Source organism: Xiphophorus couchianus, chromosome 6, assembly GCF_001444195.1.
Source record: "Xiphophorus couchianus chromosome 6, X_couchianus-1.0, whole genome shotgun sequence".
NCBI classification, from domain to species: Eukaryota; Metazoa; Chordata; class Actinopteri; order Cyprinodontiformes; family Poeciliidae; genus Xiphophorus; species Xiphophorus couchianus.
In genome coordinates this window covers 15,002,415-15,026,783 of record NC_040233.1, presented here as the reverse complement: position 1 = coordinate 15,026,783, position 24,369 = coordinate 15,002,415, and the positions used below count along the sequence as shown (strand labels likewise).

The window sequence follows — 24,369 nt, the reverse complement described above, 5'->3', positions numbered from 1 at the left end:
TGTATTTTTCCTTTACGTTGTGTGTTTGAGGTTCTTTCGTGGCTTTTGTAGTCTGTTGGTGCCAAACTAAATTTACAAAGAGTAGATGTTAAAGGACTCTTTCAAGAACAGTTCAAGTTAGAGTTAGCCTGCCCTCTGCTGGGGAGACCACGCCGTTATCAGGCTTTCTTGCTCGCTGCACAAACCAGATTGATTCAAACATATTTTACCACTTTCAGAAGAAACTCCTCCCTCGCACCTATATCTGGTCACACCACTCACAGCTTAATGCCACAAAAGCCCTGACTTCTGGAGTTTCTGAGACCAATTTCAGTCTTCAAAGATACCTTAGAATATTCTTCCATAATCTCCTGTCAATTTGCATAGAAAAAAAAAAATCATTAAGTGTGACTGGGATTTCTGGACAGCTCAGCCATCTCTCAGGACAGAACAGCTTCTGGAATAAGTGCTTGAATATATTTCTTAAATTTGTTATGCACCATTTAGTTGGGTTTCTTGGCAGAAAAGGATAAGGAGAAAAAGATAGCTCCTTTTTTACAAAGACTGTTATTATTAGCTTATATAAAATACGCCCACATTAATTTCCTTTGGCTTTTCCCCCCTTTTATTTCCTCTTGCTTCTTATATGATCAAATTAAACTGATACAGTAATGCTGCTGCTCAAAACAAAATCAGATCTCATTACTTATTCTGTTTCAAGTTATTTGTTATACAAGTAATTTATTATCTGTCATTAATTATCAAAGGGTGAATATCAAGCTTCAACTGAAAAGTTTTCAATATATCTTAAAGCTCTTTTGCAAATCAAGAAATGATAAGATAGATAAATTTATGAACACATTTAAAGACAGCATGTATTTGGTAAAAAGCCAGAGGAATCTTCCAAAAGACATAAAAAATTAACAAAGAGTGTGTGAAGAAAGCAACGTTTTTTACCCTTCTTAATATTTAATGCAATAAGATCCACTGGCAAGTTATTCCAGAAAACAGCAATCGGTGCACCAACAGATATTAACCAGTGTATAGTCAGTGAGGGTCCTTGGTGGCTTAGAGGTGGATGATGGGCAGCTGCCATTCGCTGCATGTCTTTCTTCTTTCTCCTTCCTATTTCCTTTCTATATACTTTTCAATAAAGGCCACTAGATCAACAAAAATCTTTAAAAGATAAAAACTGTAGATAATTGATTTGATCAAACTTATATTCAGTCTCATTCTTAATCATTATATGATTCTATATGTACACATATAGAAGCGGCTTGGCTGAGACACAGCAACATCGCTGCCTATGGATGTGAATATTTTCAGTTTGACCTAATTTCTTTTGACTTCCACCACTGATGATTTATTTGCTTTTTTACAAACTCACTTTGATATGATTTTTTTTTTTCTATTACAGGTAAAGGAGTTATTACTGTAGATAACACTCACGCGACATGTTTGCTGTTAAAACTAATAAACCTGTAGCCACAACCTTGAGTTTAATGTTTTTTAAAGACATTGTTAGCTATTTTTGGATGAGATCTTGCTGAAATTATTGGCTTTATTTTGGATCTTCAAAACTAAATATTTTGCAGTGTTATTTCTGAGCTGTCAGTCTTGCTGGAAGGAGGACAACTTGACATTTTAAATGGCAGAGGGATTCCACAGGGATTTTCACTGTTTACATTTATTAAGAGGCCAGAAGGCATGAGTCTGGAGGCGAAGCCGGTTCTGTTTTACTGTCTCGTAGTCAGGCACAAATGCCTTGCAGCACATATCTTTATGAGAACATCTACAAAGTTGTGCTAATACTTTGCAGCACTTTTTATCTCTGGAGTTGGGAATTTTTGCATTAGGAGAAAAAAAGAAACCTTAACCACCAATTTAGTTTTTAGTTTTCAGTCAGTTTGTATCAAGTCAAGAGTGGCTCAAGGACTCAGAGCCCTGAGCTTCTCTGGGGTGGAGCTCCACTGACAGGTTTTGTATGCAGCAGTTTTCGTACCAACGAACAGCCTTTCCAAAGCTTTCAGCATTCATCAGGTGAGTCTCCAGTTCTCCTGAACTGAACCAATGCAATTTGAATGTTTGTATTGCTTTGCAGCAGTATAGTAACCATTACAGAATGACTCCTCTTTCCTCAAGTGCACGTAAACACAGCGCTTACTTCGATACCATCTGCCTATTCTGCCCAATGACTGCAATGAAAGTGATAATGCAGCCACGAAAAATAGCACATTGTTCAATGAAATGAAATTTGTAGACAGAGGAACAATCAGGGATACGTGGTAGAAAGGGACAACACCACTCAACAGCAGTCATTTGTCACCACTAACTGCAATGCTGTGTTTTGGCTCCTTGGGGAGGCTCTGGCACAGATGAGAGCCTTGTTTACAAAAACTTTCCAGGTTCTGCAGCTCCTGGCTACCCTCTAGCACCTAAGGCTTTTAATCCCAGACCCTATCATGCTCCTGCGTTGATCCCGGGGGTGAAGGTCTTCTTTTGTCCTTGTCACTTGTGACAGATGACCAGATAGTTGCTCATTTTGAAAGGGGTTGAGGGGGCTGGTGGGGCAATTGCATCTGGATGATCCGAACACAGCAGAGGCTGATAAGCATGCACGCTTCGACTCATTCCTATTCTGACAAATGTCGATGTGTTTTCTATTCATATCTTTGCACCACTGCCCTGCCCTGAGCTGGAGCTGGAGAGCATACTAAATAGAGAAGAATCTTTGGGTGGAGTTTTGGCTGCTTGGAGCTTTTGATTCGATTAGCAAGAGAAGGGCACACCAGTTTGCCTGAAGGTCAAGACTGGACCAGGGCTGAGGACATATTGGAGCATTCTGAAGTCAAAATGTAAACTCGGCACAAATTGTGCACTCAAAATTGACAACAGCATACACAGGGGAACTACATTTACATTTCTGAATAGCTTGCCTTTTTAAAGTCAACACCAAGATTATTGGTGTTTAAGTGGTCTATTTTGCTTCTTTAGCTTCCATACCATTCCTAACCTTAATTCACACATTTTAGAAAAAAGTTCTAGATTTAGGATTTTAGTATTCTCGCAACACTAAATATTAGTTATTGTGTCTAATAACTAATATTATTAGTTATTAGACTAATAACTAATAATATTAGTTATTATAATATTATAATAACTAATTATAATATTATAAATTAGTATAATATTTTATACTAATATTATATATTAGTATACAATATATACTAATATATATATATTATATATATATATATTAGTATATATATATATACTAATTATATAGTATATATATATATATAATTATATATATATATATAATAATATATATATAATATATATATTTTAAATATATATATATATATATATATATATATATATATATAGCAGAAGGCTACTAGCAGTAGCACACAAAGTGTTATATATTCTATTTCGCTTTAGTGAAATGTGGTTGATGAAGACAACATTTTACATATTTGTGAAATAAAAAAAAGCTTTAAGTCTTTCAGATTTTCACACATATTATCAAATGGATTTAATTATGCTTTGGTCTAACCATTCTATTGTGTCTCTGGCTGTATGTCTAAGCTCTTTGGTCGGGCTGAAAGATGAACCTCCGTCTGAGTCTTAATTCCTTTGCAGCCTCTAAAAGGTTTTCTTCCAGGAATGTTCTGTTTCATTCACTTTAACAATCACTCTGACAAGCTTCCCTGTCCCTTTTAAAGAAACAAACCTCTGAATGTTCCAGGGAATGCATTTGGAAAGAACATACTTTCACCAGAAATCAGGCACCCCACGTAAGTTTACTGACAGCGGACCCAAAAGAATCATTAAAAAAGTTGAAGTAGCCAGCAGAAACTCTCAAAGAGCTTCTGAAAGACCTTGAAATAGCTTGTTTCCTTCCCATTAAAACAGATGGCAATGCTTTTAACCACAGTGGTCTCTTTGCACAATCACAGCGTAAGACTTGCTGAAAAAAATGGCTGCTAAAGGTTGTTTAAAGTTTGCTGCGAAAGAAAGAAAAAAGCTGTGAAGTCCTGGAAGGAAATGAGTTTGGCTAGATGAGGCTATATAAGCTGTCATTGCCATACAAGGCTTTCCACAAAGTATTTCATACCTTTCCCACAAAATTTTCATTTATTTATTTTTTGTTTTGCAAATGATTACTTTGATTTCTTTGTCTGTGTGGATTATGTGGGTTGTTCTGGAGTGAATTTTTTGTCACAGACTACAATACGTATTGAATACATATTGACAAATTCAGTATGCTTTTTACATTGTTTTGCTGTATGTAGCATTTTTCTAGTTATATTGAGGGATTTTATAGTGGAGCAGTTTCTATCACTGTGATACTGACTGAGTGTTACTGACTGCTCAAAACTCAAGGTAGATCAATATAAATCACACTTAATTTTAGTTCTGTATTTGTAAATATAATTTAAAAAAATATGTGTAATGTTACCTCCACTTTATGCTCTGCTTTGTGTTGGTAAATCATTTCAGATATCAATAAATGAAATTGAAGTTTGATTTTAAAATATTAAAACGCAAAAAAGTTCAAATGTATATGGATAATTAATGCACACACTTTGATGCTTTCCTTTGATAAAATGCATCAATTATGCCAACGATATCAATGTACAGCAAATGTTTTGTAGAGAAAACACGAGCACTGTCCTTAAAGGAGTGAAAAATCATCCAAACTCTAAAAAGATGGTGAGAGTTTGAGTCATTTAAGTGCTATTTTTTAGGTGAGGTATGTTAATAAAAAAGGAAAGCACAAATATTTTGAATCTCTAAGTGGGTATAGAGACAGATTTCTTTCCCATACATATACGAATTTTTAAGTGACAGCAGCTTCTAAAATGCTTTGACAGCAGCTCACACTGTGGGAATCAGCCTAAGGAGAAGGACTGCAGGTGATGACGCGAGGGGCAAAAGAAACAAACACGAGGAAATCCAGGCTGTGAATTGTTAATGTTCTGTCAGTATGAGAAAATGGCCCGTCACCTCCATGCTTTGGAGCAATAACCGCGCTGACCTTTTACACTAATTGCAATTAAAGTGACTTACTGTGAGCCGGCGATATTCATAATCATGGAAGTGTGTGTCAGGGCCGTTAATGTGGCAAAAATGAATAAAGAGGATGACCAAAGCAGAGCTTGTTTAAAAGGCCTCGGGAGGGAACGCGGCGGCACAAAATCAGCTTGTTACCAGCGGTGGCTTTAAGTATAACCACCATGTCCTGCATGAACTCGAAGACTTTATTATTCCCCATACAGGCAACTGGGCAATTACTCTTTGTGATGAGAACCTAATCTCTTGTGGTGTGCATGCAAATAAGAACTTCAGCTCATCTTTATCTTGTCTTTACATGACAGCTTTTTTTTTCTTTTTTTTACAGAGAAAAAGAAAAGCGCAGCTGTTGCTTGTTCTATTTTTTTATTGTCTGATGTTCTGTGATTATACGGCCTATCTGTAAATACGCAGGGTTATTTATCAGCCGTAACTGCTGTTGAGTGATTGTTGTAGGTGTTGGAATCAAGCACGTAAAATATGAACCCATCAGCCATTAGAGATAAACTGCTGCAGCTGCGGGAGGGAGATTCCTGCTATAAGTGGGCCCATGAGCCACTGTGGAAAAGAGATTTGGCTGACTTTTTATATAAAAGTATTTATGAGGTGCTGTGAAACCCCAAGCCAGTTAAGGGTATAAAACATGCCGCTGTCCGTGAAATAAAAAAAGTTTGGTGCCTCATACTTTATTGTAATTCACTTTTTCACTGAGTGATTGTGAAGGTCACGCTGAAATAGTGAACATTTTGCTCATGGCCATAAAATGATACAACTTCTGTATAGGAGTGTTAGAATCCAGGTGGCACTTTGCAAAATGCAAGGACTTGTTCTAGGTTTATTTAATGTGCAAGCAAATTGTCAAATTACAGCATCAGTCTGAGGAGTGATTTGGTTTCTGAGTCCATTTCTGCTGAGAGTGAAGGAGAGAGTGTATCTGTGGGAAGCTTTGTGATTCACCCATTTTTAAATCCACATTTTGAAGGGCAAACGTCACATTTCAAACTCATAAAACCTACAAATTTTGAAACAATGTAACATAAACAATCTATAATCACCCTCTCCATTATTTTCAAACCAAATAAGTTATTCTAACTCCAAGCTTTAACAAGAAAATAAATATTCTATAGCCACATCCATGTAGTGTCTGATGTACTACAGTTGTGCACAGGACACAGTTTTCTCATGAAAAAATACATTTTAATGTGAAAATTTGTTATTCACATTAATGTGTGTGATTGTTCACGTTTTACACAGAAAACAAGTGTAAGTTGTAGTTTGCTGCTAAAATTGTATAAGAAAGGTTGGTGATCTCTGGGAAAGTAAACTGGTAAAGAAGACAGATTTCTCCAGAAAGTCTCTCAGTTGTAATAAACATTTTGCTGCAGGTTTAGGAAATAATTGGAATCTGTAGTTTTGTTTTGTTTTTGTTTTGGTTTATGAATGTCAGTATATTGCTTCAGCAAAGCACTTTGTTGCCTTTAGCTGGGAAAAGTGCGATGTCAATAGATTTTGCTTACTTTTGTTTGTCAACTTTATTTGCTGTAGTGTATAAAACCAGGACGATTATGCGGAGAAAACTGAGAATTACTGAATCTCTGTATGGCTTGCTAACATAAATTATGGCTGTTCTGGTCACATATTTTATAGGGAGGAACATTCTGATGCATACCTTTAGTGTCAAAATAACAATGCTGTTTTAAACCACACCAGAAGTCATGTTGAACTAGTGCATTGGCATTTCAAATTACAGATTTGGCCTCAAGTTGTCTTTTTCACTACAGGGCACAACATAAAGGCTTTTAAATACGTGCATAAAATGTTGGTTTGTTTGATTCTCTAAGCTACTGCTCTCACTAGCTTAGTAGGCAAGATTTTTCCTGACTTTCTCCTCCGCACTGGATAAATTGCCGTATAAATCTTCATTTTCTTAACCTAAATTTGAGCAGGAGAATTTGCTACTACTACTTTCATCGTGGACACCCATTGTGTTATGTGCTAATATCCAAGTACGGCATCGCATATAAAGTTATGATTCTCAACTTACTTTTCCTTTATGCTCTCTTACATTTTTCTCCATTCTATTCATCTCCATGAGAGGCATGGGACTTTCTCCTGACTGTATTCAAGCTATAAGCCTGAAGGTAATTAAAAGTTGTAAAAATATTGATATATGCTCTTGAATTAATGAGTTATCAGTACTTATCCAAGCAGCCTCCAACATTTCCACTTTCCAAAGAGGCAGAGTGATTTTTGAGTTTTCATTAAGAAACATTTGTTAAGGCGGTGGCATAATTTTAGATGAATGAGCCGCTTAGTCAACTTCATCCCTGGAAATTTCAACATACAAGACATAAATGCAACATATATAAATCAGATGTGTTTCCTTTGCCAGGTTCCTGTCCTGTTAGCATGACTTGATGAGTGACTGTGTCTGACTGGGAGAAGGAAGGAAGGAGGCGTGTTTTATGATGTGGAGGACAGGCGGCATAAATATTACTTGTGCCTAATCAAAACCCAGCTGCAAAACCAGCTGAATTGATTTGTTTTTTGATGTGCGTACACCAGCATTTGGAAAACACAACAACCAGGACGCGCATACACAGAGGGAAAAATGCAGAGTATGCAGTATTGGTTTTGATGGTTAGAGCCCCATTACTGAGTGTGTGTTCGCGTGTGTGTGTGTTTGTAAAGGAAAGGGAGGGAGAAAGAAAGGCTTTCTCACATTGAACTCCATTTTGTTCTGTGAAAACTCTTGCTAAGAGAGTTTACGATTATGTGTAAGAGCAAAGCTGAAAAAAGAGGAGTAGTGTTGGGGGGGAGTAAGGACCAGAGAGATAAGTAGTGTTTGGAGCAGCCTGAGCAGATGAGACGGACCCTCCTCCTCTTCCCTCTTTCTTATCCTAAACCCGTCAACGCCCCCCTCCCCTTCTGTGTAGGCAATGCCAGCGTGTGTGTGATTGATTCGCCCAGCCGGCGTAGAGGAAGGAAAGTGTTGTGGTTGGGCTTCTAGACCCCCAGGTCATCCCTTCCTTGTAAGCTGCAGGGGAGGGCTGGAGTTGAAGGAATAGAGGGAGAGAGGAGGAGTGGTGTCTCAGACACCTCCAGCAGCCCCCAAACTTCACTGCACAAAAGGTGGGACAGCAGTAAGAGGGGACTACGATTGGCACTTCTCAACATGTCTGTCCTCATTGCCACCCAGCTGAAGATAGACACCAGCACTTCTTCCAGAAGGGTAAGGGGCCCTTTTAGCATGCACGGCACGCTGTGGGGGAATGTCTGTATTTATGGGTGAGTCTCCTGCTGCTGACGAAAAAAGGCTGCTGGCTGTTTTTGATAACAAGTGGACAGGCAGGAGGAGAGCGGTGGGTCCCGGTGTCCCCCTTTGAGGATCCTGATTGACAAACGCTTGTTGTTTAAATTTGCTTTCCAGTGCCGACTTCTAATGAAGACTTGGTTACATATGCTGTGGAGAACACCTACCGCCTCATTGTTATTCTTTGTGATAACGCCACTTAATGATTTGAGAGAGGACTGGACATGTTGGGCAAAAGTTGCGCATAGTTGCGTGCATGCATTGAATGAAAGGGTCTGTGTAATACAATTCTTAAGACATTAAAGGAAACATTAAACCACACTTTCATTCTTTGTTTTGAGAAATTTAAACTAAGCATTGGTCTCATTTTGGCGGACAAACAGGGTGTAATTGATGCACAGAGGAAGTTTGGAATAACTAAAGAGAATTTCCTGGAAGTCTTTTTGCTGTTTCTATATAAGCTTTGAAGCTAAAGAAAAATCTATCTCAGACAGAGCAGCAGTGCGATATTGATGCGATTTGTTTATATCAGAGAACATATTTTTCAAGGCGCAAGGGAAAACCAAAAGAGCTGTTTGCAACTGAAAAATCAGGAGACGCAGAATAGTTTAGATTGTGCCTCACTCTAGCAATACAGGATTTTTCATTTCATTCATCACAAACACTTTCACGCCCATCCCTTGGTTATGCATACTTCTTTTCCTCACATATGACAAAATTGTTTTTTTTTTTCTTTTTTCTGGTCACTCTCTCCCTCTTCCGTAGTTTTTCTTCCTCATCATCCACCACCATCCACAGCTGTCGTCTGCAACTTCCCTTAAAAAAAAAAAAGCCAGTCAAAGTCTATTCGTACAACATCAGCCAGCATTAAACTCCATTTCCTCGCTGACTTATCGTCTGCCATTTCAATTTGGGCTCAGTGCATAGCTCCTATTCATTTGGAATATGTTGCACTTATCCTGCGTGGAAGATAAGATTCCAACAGGCAACGTGCTGATGCAAAATAAAAAAATAAAAATAAATGCACGCAGGGCTTAGAAAATTATGGATTTATTGTGAGTTATAAATACCATCTGCCGGAAAATCTTGTTATTTTCATTAACTTGCAGAAAAACGAAAAACTTTGATAAAATCCATAAAAAAAGGATAAATCTCCATGTTCGTGGATTTGTATTGCTTGAGTAAGCATGCCATCATGCCAACATGCTTTTAGGATGTGCTTTTTATTTGCTCATACATTAGAACTCCTGTTCTAGAGCTTCATAATCACTGCTTTATATTTGCCTTCAAAACTATCACATGCATTTGTTTTGGATAAATGGGCATGTATCATGCTTTTTACAACTTTTCCTTTTCTGTTATCTTCAGGCTTGTAGCTCACAATAGTTGTATTTCCTTTAAGAAAAACCCTGAGTGCAAGGGAACCAAGTGTAAAACAAACATTTGCTAAAATGTTATCTTATAAATAGAACACTGAAATGTGGTATTAATACATATAAAAAGGGCAAACCAAACAAAAAGTAACAGCAAAGTTTCCATTGTTAAATATGAGTGCACGAGTTAAAGATTTATTTGTCAAGTCAGGAGGAGAAATCACTAGAAATATTGCTAATGAGGAGTCTGTTGTCCAACCAACTGTCCACTGTCACCACATGCTTGTCCAGAAAGAGTGAAAACAGCAAATCAATGACTGACAATCTGCTGGATTTACTTAGACAGAAACACCTTTGAACCAATTTTAATAATAAACTAAACATGATAACATTGTTTTTGATAACTAGAATCAAATAGAATGTATAATTGGAATTAAATGATTTTTTTAAAGGGCTTTGAGATGACATGAGTTGTGATTTGGTGCTATATAAATAAACTAAGTTGAACTGAGTTATTAGATAAGGATGCTACCCACGTATTTAAAAGAACTCTGGCAGATGTGATTTATGCTCCTGTTCTGACCAGCCCTGTTACTCTTTAAGCCAGTTGCAAGCTTTATTGTCTTATACCCCTAAAATTGGTCAGCAAAATACTTGTCATTAGCAATTCTTGCTGTGATTGTTTGGAAGCAGCTCACTTTTCTTCATATATTTTGGGTTAACCCACATTACAGTGATGTAGCTGTGAAAATATTATCTCTCAGATTCAATAAGTCGGTCTGCAGTTCATTTTGCCTCAGCAACAAGTGTTTTTAATCCCTTGAAGCTAAAGCTACAGACATGGATGGAAGGGGATGTTAAAATATGTACATGCAGACTTTGTTTATTAAGCTCACACACTGAGAAAAGTGTCACTGCTGCAGCTATTTATCATGGGAAAAAAGCAAGGGGAACATTTGTAAAGATTGATTTATTTGGAAAGCTACTTATGTCAACAGATGTTTCATACTCCAGAAGACATACAAAAATCGGTGCTCACAACCAACAGCTGCAGCTGCCTTGATGGTCTTGATGCTGACTCATTGCTAGAACTATCTGCCAAAGTCATGCCACAAACTGTGTAGCTTAGCATCCTGCTTTTACCCTTTCCTTGTATCATTATCTTTGGGTTAAAAGTGTTGAAAGCAGACTGTCTCTGGTGGGGGAGAAGAACTCCTTTCTTTTCACCTGTTTGTTTCACAAATGACAACCACTTCTCCAAGCACTGCAGAATCTGTATGGAAGGTAAGAGAGCTCTCTCCATAATTTTCTGAATTCCCGATAAGCAGCTGCACGTTCTGTTAACACACTTCCATTTGAGAGGAGTTTTTGTCAAGAAAATAATTTGAATTTGTGGAGAGGCAGGCTGTCTGGGTTGAGATCGCGAGCTGTTTATATTTTTGCACATAATGTAGTTTTGTTGGCATTTTTGAAATAAGCAAGTAAAAAAAATCCTTTCTTTCTTTCAACAGCTGAAAGTTGTACTCCGTTGTTAGACAATCATTAATAAAATTAATTCTTTGTACCCTTATGAAGGAATAGGTATCATTAAACTCTGACAATTGAATGCAACTGACTAACATCACAATTTATGTTCCATCAAGTTTGAGGGTAAACTGGGGACAGTCTGAAGATAAGAGTCCATGTGTCCAGGCTGGAGTACAGAAGAGACTATAATCTGACACACATATGCCGAAGGATGATAGAAAAAAATGTTCTTGCCACAGTTGGCTCAGTTCAGCTTTAAGGAAAATCATTAGGGTCCACCAGTACCAAATGGAAAATTGTGCAGAAATGTGATTATGGTGGGCTGGAAAGCCAATATGTCAGCGACGTGTAGCGAGAGGGTTTGGTAATTTTCTTGTTCATCTGAGGGATGTTCAGAGGAAATTAAATATTACTATAGTCCCTGCAGACACGACCTGATTGATCTGTTTTCTCCCCCTGTCTAATTAATTTGTGTCATTTTGTTGTGCTGAGCTGCATGCAAATCAAAACAGACCAAAGTAGGGCCATTTTAGTTTATGCAAAATTCATCAATGTGCTTGTTGTAAGTGCATTACACTATCTTGTGTTTTATGTTATTGCATATTGAACATTGCTAATAATGTTTTTAAAAGTTTTATAACTTAACTTTGGCTTCTCTGCAAAAAAACCCCCAATAAAAATAAAAAAAATGTTTATGCAGCGGCCTGCATATTATCTGTCATTCTTTGGAGCATAGTTAAAGTACATAAAATTACCTTAATGTTCATAAAGCAGTCAGTCTCAACATCAAATATTACCCTCATAATTTTAAAATGAATTCCACATTTGCAGAATCATCACTAAAGTGAGACATCAACTAAAGACCATTAAAAGAATAAAAGAGACGTGGGAGTGAGTAATTAATTTAATCTAAGCTAACAGTGATAAATAAAAACATCAAAACGAATCTATACAAAAGTTACTGTAAAAGTTTTGTTTTTCTTAGTGAAGGGGTTTATAATTTCTCAAGAGTTTTTGGTCTTTCAGGAGTCAAGGAAAATGGGTTTTACAGCTTACTTATTTAGCCCAAGAGAAGAGAGAAAAAACGGAGGAGGAACTCAAAGTTTTAGAAACTCCTGGACCTGTCAGCGTCCAACACCAGAGCTGCCAGGGGAAGGAATGGAAATAATCTATAACTCAGCTTTTAACTCACGTCCAACGTCGATGGAAGAAAACAGAAATCTTAGATGGCTTTACACATAAACAGACAAACACAGACATAACGTAGCATGCAACACTTTCTTACAACAAATTGTGGGTTTTTCCTCAGCTTTCATATCAATAGAATGTACAATAACAAAGAGCAAAGTATTTTTCATATTTTGGAGAATCTGGGACACCAACTAGAGGAATAAAAGGGCTTCACTGGATTTAAAAGTCTGGCAAGGGAATTTCGAGGTGAAAGAAAACAGTATTTTCTAAGTTAAAGGTCAGATCTAGGTTTGTTTGTGAGCAGTAACATGATCACACACCATCATTTGATTTCAAGAATTAGAAGAAAACTTCACTTTTTATTTATTTATTTTTATTTTGCAGTCCTGGAGTAGATTTCCCGGTAACACTTGTATGAATATTTCACTGCAACAGAAAATTAACTCACCCCAGGGAATTCATTGTATTGAAAAGCCTCATAAAGCCCTCACTTGCCGTGTCGTAAAGCTTTTAGATCTGCACCTTATCACTCAGATTAAAATGCATCTGGTGTGTGCAGGAAATTTAATTACGCTGTTGCATAGGTCGTAGTTTGTTCCAGCTTCAACAACCGCCGTCGGCTACCCGCAGAGGCATTACACAAGCCACTGCCGTCGTCATCTTTATAGCTTTTATTACAAGCCTCTCCAAATATTCCACCACCCCGTAATGCAGAACTTGACTGCAGTGGTGTTTGTGAGAGTACATAGCTTCAGCCGGCTGTTCCATCTGTTACAAGGCGATAGGGAAGTCAAGCTGAGCTCTGGCTCCCTGGCTCGGTCCTGAGGGGAGCGTTAACGCAGTCAGGCAGTTCACAATAGCTCCCCAACAAGGTGAGGGAGATTGGAGGACATCTATCAGAGAGGCCGAGGTGGATGTCAAGTGGCTCGAACCTATTTCCCAGGGGTGCACGGGCCTGAGAAAGGCATTTATGAACCAGAGGAACAAATAATGACAGGGAACAGGAGTGTGGTTAGGGGAGACAGCAGGAAGTCAAAAGATGTTCAGCCCTCAAAACAACACAAGCATACAGAGAAATGTATACTCTTTGATGCATCAAGGGGAAATTGGTTTAAGCAACAGGAAGGATGATAGGAGGATTTGTTATCGTTTTTCAAACATATATTCTGTATTCTATACCCGTTTCCTTTTATTTGGGTTACATTCATTATTCAATCTCAGAATCAGTGAGCCTCACAGAGCATGAGGCGACTCACCATTTATAAAAGAAAATTAATGGAAACTCCCGCTTTGTTCACACTTCAAAACGGAATATTTTCATCTTCACCACTGCACTTGCCCCATCTCAACAACCCCTTCTGCGAATGGTTGCAAAGTAAACTTGATTTCACCTAATGGCAGACCTGCAGCAGTGGCATTCAGCAAAAAGTCTTTTGAGCTGCTCTTTAAGTGCGGCTTTTGAAGTTGTGCCCCCGTGAAGATGACCTATTTCATAGAAATACAGCTCAGCTCAAGTGGAGTGATAGGTTGTGAGCCATGACACAGTGAGAGACTGCCTGGATGTTGGCCTGGGTCATTCATGACAGGCATGGCAGAAATTTTAACATTTTGACCCCAAAAAAGCTCCCGTTTCCTTCCCGTGTAAAAGCCGTTATTAGAAAGCTACATAGAAGTGAGCGTTTTCAAGCATGAAATCACTTGCAGTATTCTGAGCTGAACAACATGCAGGTGTAAGCTGACTGAAATGACAACAGATGAAAGAGATGTGTGGAGCAAGATGTTAACAAGTATTTAATGCAACTACAATTTTATGTTAGCTGACACACACAGGAGGAAAAAATACCACTTCTGGTTATTTTGGGAGGATGTTTGATCTCTTCTTTACTCTCATAGGACTTGCTTTTTCTACATTGCTTTGCAGAAGTATTCATACTTTTTGAACTAAATAACATTCGTCATGTAACAATCATAAACTTGATATATTTCACAGTGTCTTAGCTGGTTTTTTTTGTGAATTTAGCTCCAACCAGCTCCCCATTAACTTTGATCAGATTCCCTTTGCAGTGTGCTGTTGGACGGTGTTAGTTTTCCACCAAACTTAACATGTATTTTTAATATTTTCTGATCGACTTCTTAGATTACTACACTCCATGACTCGTCTGCCAGCTTAGGTGCATGCAATGTATTAGTAGGTTTAAATTTGTGTGATACTTTTTCTGTTTTCACACGATGGACTGAACTCTGTGAGATGTTTAAAGGGGCATTGTTAAAGGTTGGGATATTGTTTGAGGCCTTAAACTTGACTTAATCTGCTGAACATATCTTCCCCGGTCTCTCTGGTGTATTCCTTCATCTTCACAATGCTGTCTGGTCACAGTTGTGCTCAAAAAAGACCTTTGATGTGTCGTATTTATACAGAGATTGACATTCATTTGTTCTCCACTAATTAACTGACTTCTCAAGGGCATAAATGGTGCCTGAACATAGATGCATGCAACACTTTTCATGTTTTTCAAGTGAAAAGTTCTGAAAACCGGGCATCATCTTGCTTTGTTGTTCCTGAAGTCAGCGGTAATTTGTGTTGGTCTATCAATTAAAGTCCTCAGATTTGTTTTTTAATTATTATTATTTTTTAACGTTTGTGGTTGTTACACAAAACGAAATAGTCCAAGAAATTTGCATAATTTTGTAACCAGCATTTATATTAAACAATAAGTAAAGGAAAAACAGTAAATTTTGGTTTTACACCCGAAGTAGAGTCCCTGCCAGGTGTGTGATCACCCGGTAGCGCCACAGAGAGGCACTCGAGCTCCGTCCTGTGGGACTTCGTGCAATCATTTTGGAGAAGAGGGGGAAGTGGGGGTCGAGCCTCCACGTACGTAAAAGCATTCACAAATGACATTTGTTAAACAGAGCATTTAAATGAAAGCGCATTCAGAGAAACCGCGCACTCTTGGTGAGTGATTGCGCGTTCGGCGGCGCGCAGACCCCCTGCAGCAAAAGCGGCTCCTGTCTCCGTGCAGGTCACTTCTCAGGCAGAGCGCGTCTGGGAAGAATACCGCCAGGCTCTCTCTGCGTCCTTCACACTTTTTTTCTCTCCCTCCCTGTGCATAAGAGCAGCGATGGAAAATTAGAGCCAAAAGAGACGAATGATTATCTTCGGCTCTTTTGTTTTTCTGGACAATCCCTCCGGGTCTGCTGAGGATCGAATATCTGATGGAAACTCAGCGCTTCCGCCTGCTATCTGGCTGTGAGGAGGCATCAGGAAACTGTAGACAGGAGACAACGTGTTCTGAATACAAAGGAGGGCAACTATTGACACCTTCTAGAGACCATCCGCCGTGCGCCTGGACAAAGGGGAAAGGACGTCTACAAAGGATTCAGTTTATTATCGGTTCATCACTTTGTTTGTCCTCTGCCAATACCATCTGTGGGCGCCTAATAATAAGCCAAACATTCTCATCTTATCAGAGGTAAAACTGCCTTCCCTTTTGTCTTTTTGTATCTCCCAAGCGCTCGAAAAACTAATACAAAACGAACAACGCAAGACTCATCTGCAACCCTGCCATGCTGTAAAGTGTTTTTTAACCTGATTAAAAAGAAAACGCAGCACCGACATGGCTTCGCTGTATCAGAGAATCACCGGGAAGATCAATACGACCAATTCGTTTCCGCACCCACCTGAGGCCAGCCACCTTCTTGGAGGACAGGTCGCAGACGAGGAGAACGGAACCAAGTCATCTCACCAGGGAGCAGAGGGCCGAGCTCACGTCCAGTACAGGAAAAAGTGCTTACGGGAAGATGAGGATGTAAGACACTTGTTGTTTATTTACACCATATTGACAGATTCTAATGATCCCAAAAGTGCTTTTTAAGTATTTTCCCTTTAGAAAGTCATTGAAACTTAAACATGTTTTTGTAGATAAGTCTAAAGGTCCTTGCCTTGTTGCTTGTTTGAACGATTACTTTGTGTGTCTCAGTTAAACATGGATAACTGTTATCATCCAAGTTACTTCACTCTCTATTTGTTGCAATTCTTAACATGTGCACATAAATGTGCATTTTCCGGGGGTTTGTGATGGTTCTGAGTCCTTTGTGGTGCTGACCGAGGTCCTGAAGGTGCACAGTACTTCACAGTGGCAGAAATCTCTTTTCTGTTACATCACTCCATGATTTGTCTAGAAAATATGGGGCATCTGGATTATTTTTAACACTAATCCACCGGGCTCAGGCAAAATACATTTGATATTCTGGCTTGTGCTTTCTGAGATAACTTGCACTTCTGAGAAGGAAGTGCACCAACATAAAAGGGCCTTTTGCTCTTCTGCAGAGCAATGTTTGGCTTTGGTATGTATTTATTTGAATAATAACTAAAGTGATCTTGTGAAGACCTTTCAAACATAGTATGGATCAATAAAACAAATGACAAGGCGGAACATATACAACTAAATGAAAAAACACAAAAAACAAATTCCAATCCAGATCTGTAATCAAGTTTACAGATTACACAGACTAAAGAAAGAAGATAACAATCAAAATAAAGGTAAAAACCAATACTAAAGAAACAATTCAAATGGACATTGCATCATTAAAAATACAGAAATTTGAAAAAGCTATTAAATGACAGCAATATATGCCAATTGTCTAAAGTTTACAAGACACATTAAACAATAAATCAATAAGTTTTACCTAAAAAACATCAAGTTACCCTACATTTCTAATATACATTACAAATGCTGTGCATGTATTCAACCTACAGTTATAATTGGAATATTAATTTGGATGTTGACGCAATTAGCCACAAAATTAAAGTAGTTTAAAATCTTTATATAGTAAAAGTGAAATTGCCAGCTGGGTACTTAAGATGCCTGCAATAACCCTTTGAAATTTTACATATTTGTCTTTACAAAGAATAGCTAAAGATCAGTCAAACAGGCTGAAAAAGGATTGGTGGAACATACAGCTAATAGTTGTGTTTGTCTGAGTTTTAGTTTTCTAATTGACCCGACATGTCTGGTGTGTTCCTTGCTCTCCGTGATGCTGTTTGCTAACTAATCTGCCTGAGAAACATCTGAGGCCTTCAGAGAATAGTTGTGTTTTTACTGAGATTAAATGTCACACAGCTACACTCTATTTACTAATTAGGTGAAGTCCGAAGGCAACTAGTTGCTCTAGGCTTTCCTTTGGGTTGGCTGTTTGCATCAGGGGTATGAATACATTTAAAAAGATCTGTATAAAGCTTGTTTTTATCTTAGACAGTTTCTACCAAGCACAGTATAAAAACAACCTTTTAATGACATTTTTTATCAATCAAAATTGTTCTTATCCTAATACATTTTTGTAACTTTCTCTGAAGTTGGTGGAGCTTAGAGCAGAGGTATTTACTAATTAACCATCCGTGGTATCAGCCAACAAACCAAAACTGCAGAATGTTTTTGGTTTGCTCTGCTTGTTTGCAGAGAAAAAAAGTTTCCTGCCTTGAACAAATATGTATCTTTAATGGTCCTTTGATTTATTCATCTGTTAGTCTAGTGAGTAGGCTGGCAACAGACTGAGTACTCACTCTGTAGCCGTCAGTATCAATAACAAGAAGAACTGCTTAGCTCGACACAAAGCAGGCAAAAAAAAAAAAAAAGAAGAAGAAGAAGGAAGATCTTTTCTCCATTCCTTCATTGCTGGCTCATTAAAACTCTTTTTTTTCCTTTAACAACCTTAAGATTGGATTTTACAGCTGTTATTGCCCCGCTGGACTTCCGAGATATTCCTTAAGTTTAGGCTGTTAACCTTGAGGTGACATTCACTGCTGAGGTTCCCTGGAGTTGTGGTGGAGCATGAAATTGCATTGTGCCTTTGGAGATGGGGAGTCCATTTCATGGAGCTCCATTTCCAAAACAGGTCTTGGTTAAAGATTTAAGACACTGCTGGTGTTGTCATTCATACTGAAGATGGAAAAGCAGAAACAATAACTCAAATAGTTGTCACGATTCACTTCTCTTTGATCTGAATTTAGCCCTTAACAGGCTACATTTGAAATAATGCTGTTACTTCACATGAAGTTAAGGACACAAATAACAGAACTTACTTTTTTGCAAGCAATTGTGATATTTTATTAATGCATTTTTTTCTGGGCTTCCGAGAGATTTTTGTGTTTGTTGTGAAATCGATCAATTGTTTTGATTATTTGTATGCATCCATGAGGGTTTGGTGTTAAATCCAGAGTCACAGATAGGTTAGACTTTACAAACAGTTTATTTTCCTCCTCACTTCCTTTTCTGCAAACACAAACCTAATTAACTGCCAAGCCTAAAGGTTAAACATTGAGATATTTTGCCCACAGATCAAAGCCTGAGGGCCTCTGACAGGATCCTACCTACATTAACCTTTCCTGTATGATTGGATTAACATCAGAAAATGTAAACATTTCTGTTTCTTCACATTTGGGGCTGATATTTGAAACCCTTATAATCGAGGTCAGTTTCTGCTATGTTTAAAACGTATTTGTACCCTCTGAGATGTCTCGTGTTTTACTTTTGTGTCACGTTTAGATGTTGTTGATCATCAGTTTAAGATAAACTGATTAAATACAAACAGCTGTTTTCAAATTATGATTTAAGCTAAATGACTTAGTCATAGTATAGACGTAAATCCAACGAACACACTGTTGGATGATCTGAGATAAACCTTTAATTCTTGAAAACCCCCATTTGTAGCTGAAATAAAACAATTTGGCCAAGACTGGAGCAAAATTCTTCCACAGTGACGTAAACATAGTTATCAATTACGGCTGATGGCGTCCGTTATTAGGCGAAGGGATTGTTTACTTTATCGCACAGTGCTAGATTAGCTAGACTAGCTTTCCCCCCCTAATAAATGAAATACTTTTTTTGAAAACTGCTTTTTGTTTAGTCAGGTAGATTTTGTCTGATATTGAAATAGTTTGATTATATGATACATCTCAAGGAAGATTAAAATGCAAAAAGAGAAGAAATGTGTAGCGTTCCAAATACTTTTTCACAACACTGTATAAAAACAATTATGCAGCGTATTTTTCTTTCTCATCTGTTTAATCGCCATTCTTTAATTAAGTCCCACTGAGAGAATAATTAGGATCAGTTTAAGACAGGCATAAACAGTAATCAGATAAAAAAAAATAAAAGAAAGAAAAGTGAGCAAGCGATATATTTTTCCTGTCAGTTTGTTGTGTTAACTGAATAGAAACAAGTAGGCTCATAAATCATATATCCCTCTTTTGATCATGTGCTAAAAGTCTCTGACAGCTTGTGTGAACATTACTAAATAATAATTATAATAATGCTTTTTTCAGCCCTAATTTTCTCCTGTGTTTGTATTTTGTACATAAAACAGTCTTTTTTTTTCTCCAAAGACAGCTCCAACAGACCTCTCGCTGCTTGTGACCTAATAATGACAGCTGTGTATCCATGTGTAACTATTAGTAGTCATTAGTGAAAGCTCATTTCCCTCAGGGCCACCTCATTGTCAGGGTGGCATGCTGCAAATAAATGACTTGTTTTCTACCCCAAGGCTGTTGTCTTAAACAACAAAATTATTCTGGAGAAGCACTTTAATTTCCTCTTTTTACCTCGCCTGTTGCTGTTGCTACAGTGATACCTGTTTGATGCGTCCATGTTATACAGGAATCATAGGGGTGGGATTCAGCTTGAAGGGTGATCCTTTATACTACTGCATCTCCATATAGCTGTTTAAAAAGCAGGCATATAAATAACAACAAGTACTGAATAAGTGTGCATGCTTCATTAAAAAACAAATAGTAGAAAACTTAGAGCCTCGATAGAGTTAAAGGGGGATAATTTGTGCGAACCATTTATGATCTCTTTCTGCAGAAATGTATTGAAAAGCCATTGAAAAGACACTGCCTTATATTTAAGCAACATAGAATGTGGTTGAAAAGTTCACATGGAAATGTTTACTGATCTTGAATGTGGCTGAATAATTGTTAGACTTAATCAAGACTTGTTGAGACAGGGTATATACAGGGTTAAAAGTCAAATTTTCAACACAGTGTTCTGGTGTAAATTAAGATAAGGACAGACTGACCCGTAATAGGAATAATTACCCGTCTTTGTAATCTGTGAAAGGTTGATCCGACGTCTTCCTGGATACGAGTGGCTGAAAAGAACTTTATCCAAAGAGCCGCTGGACTCATTCATAGGGTGAGAAGCAGGAGCTGGGAGTAGAGGCATTGGTTCTCTGTCGAAAGGTATCAGGTGAGGTGAATCAGGCATCTAATCAGGATGCCTCCTGTTCTCTTTAAAGGCATATGTCACCGGGAGGAGCACCTAGCGCAGATCCACAACTCACTGAAGGGGTTTATGTCCAATCTAGCCAAGGATTTCCCTGCTCCTTCAATGAACTAGACAGGGTTGGTGAAGAGAGGGATGCCTGATGTCACCCCCATGATCCAGTCACAGGTGGATAGATGGATGGATAGACAGACAGTTTACAAATTTGGAAACAGAAACTAATGTTTTGTTTTAGATCTCTGTACTCCCAATGTGTTTTTAAAATGTTATCAGTAGTAATGCATTTCTTACTCTTTGGAAGCGTCTGTCATTTTCTAATCATAGCCAGTAAGTTGCATGTTTAGATTATAGAAAGAAAATAACATGATAATTGTAAAATAAGATACTGCGAGTTGGAAATTACGAGTAAAAGAAGCAAGCCACAACTGTAAAGACTGTTAGACTTAAAAGTGAAATTTAATCACATTGCATGAGATCGCCCAGGGCTAACACACACGCGCTCCATCTCAGACGCACACTCTGCCTTTCCTCATATGCCTTCTGCTCAGAGATATTCCAGATTTGAGCGGGAGACTTTGGCCCAGTTCCAGAGTCTCGGCTCAGGTCTGCGCTTCCTTTGAGATGTGCAACTGAGATAAGTCAGGCAGACGGACCTCAACAAGAGCAGCCAGATAAAAGAAAAGAAGGCAGCGAAAAGCGTTCGGCTGTCCTTATTATCTCTGCGTTGAGGTTAAAAGTTTTCTTCAGGTGATGACTGCTCACTGAGGGCTGCAGTAATCCAGAATGATCATCCGTCCAGAGACGCCAAAGCTCTCTCAACAGTGCAGCGAGGGACGGTTGTGCATTTTAACGATGTGAGATGGACGCAAAACTGGGAATGATGGTGGCTTATGTTGTGCATGACTGAATGAATACAGTTTTTATTGAAAAGTTATTCTCTAAAGTAATGCTAATTCTAAATATGTAGTGTTGCTATGCTACAAAATACTAATTATCATAAAGAAGTCAGCCTTGTAATCTTTCAAAAAGCTGAATTTTATTTGTCATCCAGCAATCTCTATTGCAAATTAAAGAAGCAAACAAATGACTGTATATTTATGAAGATTTATATTTATTTATGATGAACAGTTATTTACACTATAATTAAAATTTCATTGAAGTAAGAAAATTGTTGAAAAGCCCATAATCAAGAACGTATTCATTATTAATCAAAGATCTATTCATAAGTAATTTCAGTAAAGGTTTGGTTTAGATTTTTTTGAAGTCAGGTTCTGTGAAGTTATTATTAATAATGATAGAGGATATTGTCAATAATTTAGTAAGAGACAGTTCTGTTTTTTTTTTTTCATCTGAATAGTGTCTTTGTGAATTTACACTGATTGTTGCTGCCAGATAAATAATAATTAAGTTCAAAATAATACAGGTTCCAAACTCAGAGTTTCACAAATTATTTATTATATAAAGCAGGGCCGCTTGATTTCAATAAAATATTTTAATAGTGTTGCTGAAAACTGTGGAATCGATTGTGAATAATGCTCATTTTCAAGACACTTTTCTTTCTTCACTATGACACTGTGTTCCCAGCATTCTCCATGAGCTCCAGCATCAGAAACCAAAGAATAATCAAACCAGGTTTGATTATTAAGGGCAGTTAAAGTCCATTTAAATGGTCAGATATGTTTTAGCCATGCAGATGATGAATGCCTGACACTTGTGGTGTCAGATCCTCCTAAATAATACATTGAAGCAAAGCTTTGCAGTTGTGATGATGCAAAAAGAAATTGCAATCACAATTTAGATTTAATGAATGGTGCCTCTTTAATTTAAAACTGATTACATGTAGGTATGTATTATTTTAAATCGTTATTTCTAAATCAGCAATATAATATAGTTCATAAAAGAAAACTTTGACACATATTGACAGACATTTAGAAAAGACTCTGTTGAGCATATATGCATTCATGTTGTGGACATTTGGAGACGGTACTTGGGAGGGATAAGAGATTGCTCTGGCTAACTCTAAAAAGTTCACAAGGACATTTTTGAGCGATCTGGAGGACAGCAGTCGTTGTATGTGACAGGTCAAATCTGTGTGTTCCTGTGTGCTAAACTATGAAGCTCAGCAGTGTTTATTTTAGTGCTGCTTTGAGCTGCTGTCAACCTGGCAGGATAATATTATAAATTATATTTTAAATCTCCACAGTCCTTCCTAATTTAAAAATGTATTCACAATAAAATCTTAAACGTATTTATTCTACAATTAATTTAAAATGGCACTGGATTATTTAACAAGTCAATACAAAGAAGAGAGCGTAAAGTAATAACACTTGTTAGAGCTGTTGCCTCGCACATTGTAGGTTTTAATTTTGCCTGTAACATTTCTGCACAGATCTACACGTTGTCCCATGTGTGGGTTTTCTCCAGGTACTCTGACTTCCTCCCATAGTCCAAAAACATTCATGCATAGACATTTCTTCAAGTCTATTACTCACAATGCAAGTATATTTGTTTACACCTACAAAAGAAAATCTCTAATCTAAGCAGATAAAAATGATTTCTCACGTTTTCTAATGATCTTGTGAGTGAGTCCGCCATCAGGCGAACACTGAAGAACAGTGCTGTGAGTGACAGATTTGGAAGGGCAAAGCCACCGCTGTCTAAAAATAATTGTGCTGCTCAAGTGAAGTTTGATGAAGGCACAAGAAGCCAGAGGGATGTTAAAAAGAAAAAAAGTTCCTGCTGTCAACAAAAACAAAACATTTTATATTGGACAGCTTATCATAAAAGAAGAAAAAAAACCCACAGAAACCTAAACATAGACATAAAACTAGATGATTATAGTTTTCAGGATTAGAAAGTCTGATCGAATAAATAATTTAGACTTAGGTTTACACCTACAAAAGAAAAACATGTTGCTTTGCAAAAGTATTTACACCCCTGGAAACATTTAAAATTTGCTGTTATACAAGCAAAATGTATTTTACGATTGTCAACCAGGTGGCACATCTTAGTAAAATGGAAGGAAAAGGAAACATGTTTTGAGATTTTTATGTACAAAACATAATTGAAGTGCTGCATGTTTTTATATTCCGCCCCTTCTACTCTGACACTCCAAAACTAGGTTTAATCATTAATTACCAAAGTAATAAATAGTGCCCATTTGTTTGTAATTTTATCTCAGCATGAACACAGATGTGCTCTGAAAGCCCTGGAAATTTTTTAGAGAACATATCTGACAAATATCATCAGAAAACCCCAACAGATCCACCCAATAGGCTGGTTGAGAAGCTGCAGCTCAGAGCATTGTTCATTCATCTAGAGAAAAAGGAATAAACGTGGCTTTAGTGCAAAGCTGTCAAGACAGGCCGGTTCACTTAAACTGACATGCTGGGCAAGGAGACCATTAGTCAAAGAAACAGATGAGAGGGTCATGGTAAATCTGGAAGAGCTGCTGAGAACCACAGCTCAGGTGAAACTGACAACTATTAGCTGTGCAAGGAAGAAGAACAAAAAGAAACCCACGGTTGAAAGAAAGTCATAAGAAGTCTACAAGCCTCAATCAATAAAGAGGAAATAGTAAACATGTGGGAGAAGGTGTTTTGGTCAGATGATACATCACCCTGAAAAC

General features: G+C 37.7%; 1 protein-coding gene across 3 annotated transcripts in view; it reads left to right on the top strand.

The window, feature by feature from the left end:
* LOC114146711 (dipeptidyl aminopeptidase-like protein 6) overlaps positions 1-24,369 on the top strand; it is a 100,184-nt gene that overhangs the window by 1,596 nt on the left and 74,219 nt on the right. Inside the window, exon 1 of one of the 3 annotated variants that reach the window (XM_028021008.1) lies at positions 8,170-8,287. The exons of 1 other annotated variant lie outside the window; for it this stretch is intronic. In XM_028021008.1, the coding sequence (XP_027876809.1) occupies positions 8,231-8,287 (57 nt within the window). In that variant the 5' untranslated portion in view covers positions 8,170-8,230. Of the gene's footprint in view, positions 1-8,169; positions 8,288-15,402; positions 16,269-24,369 lie in introns of those variants that run through there. One more of the 3 variants, XM_028021005.1, reaches the window with a different exon arrangement.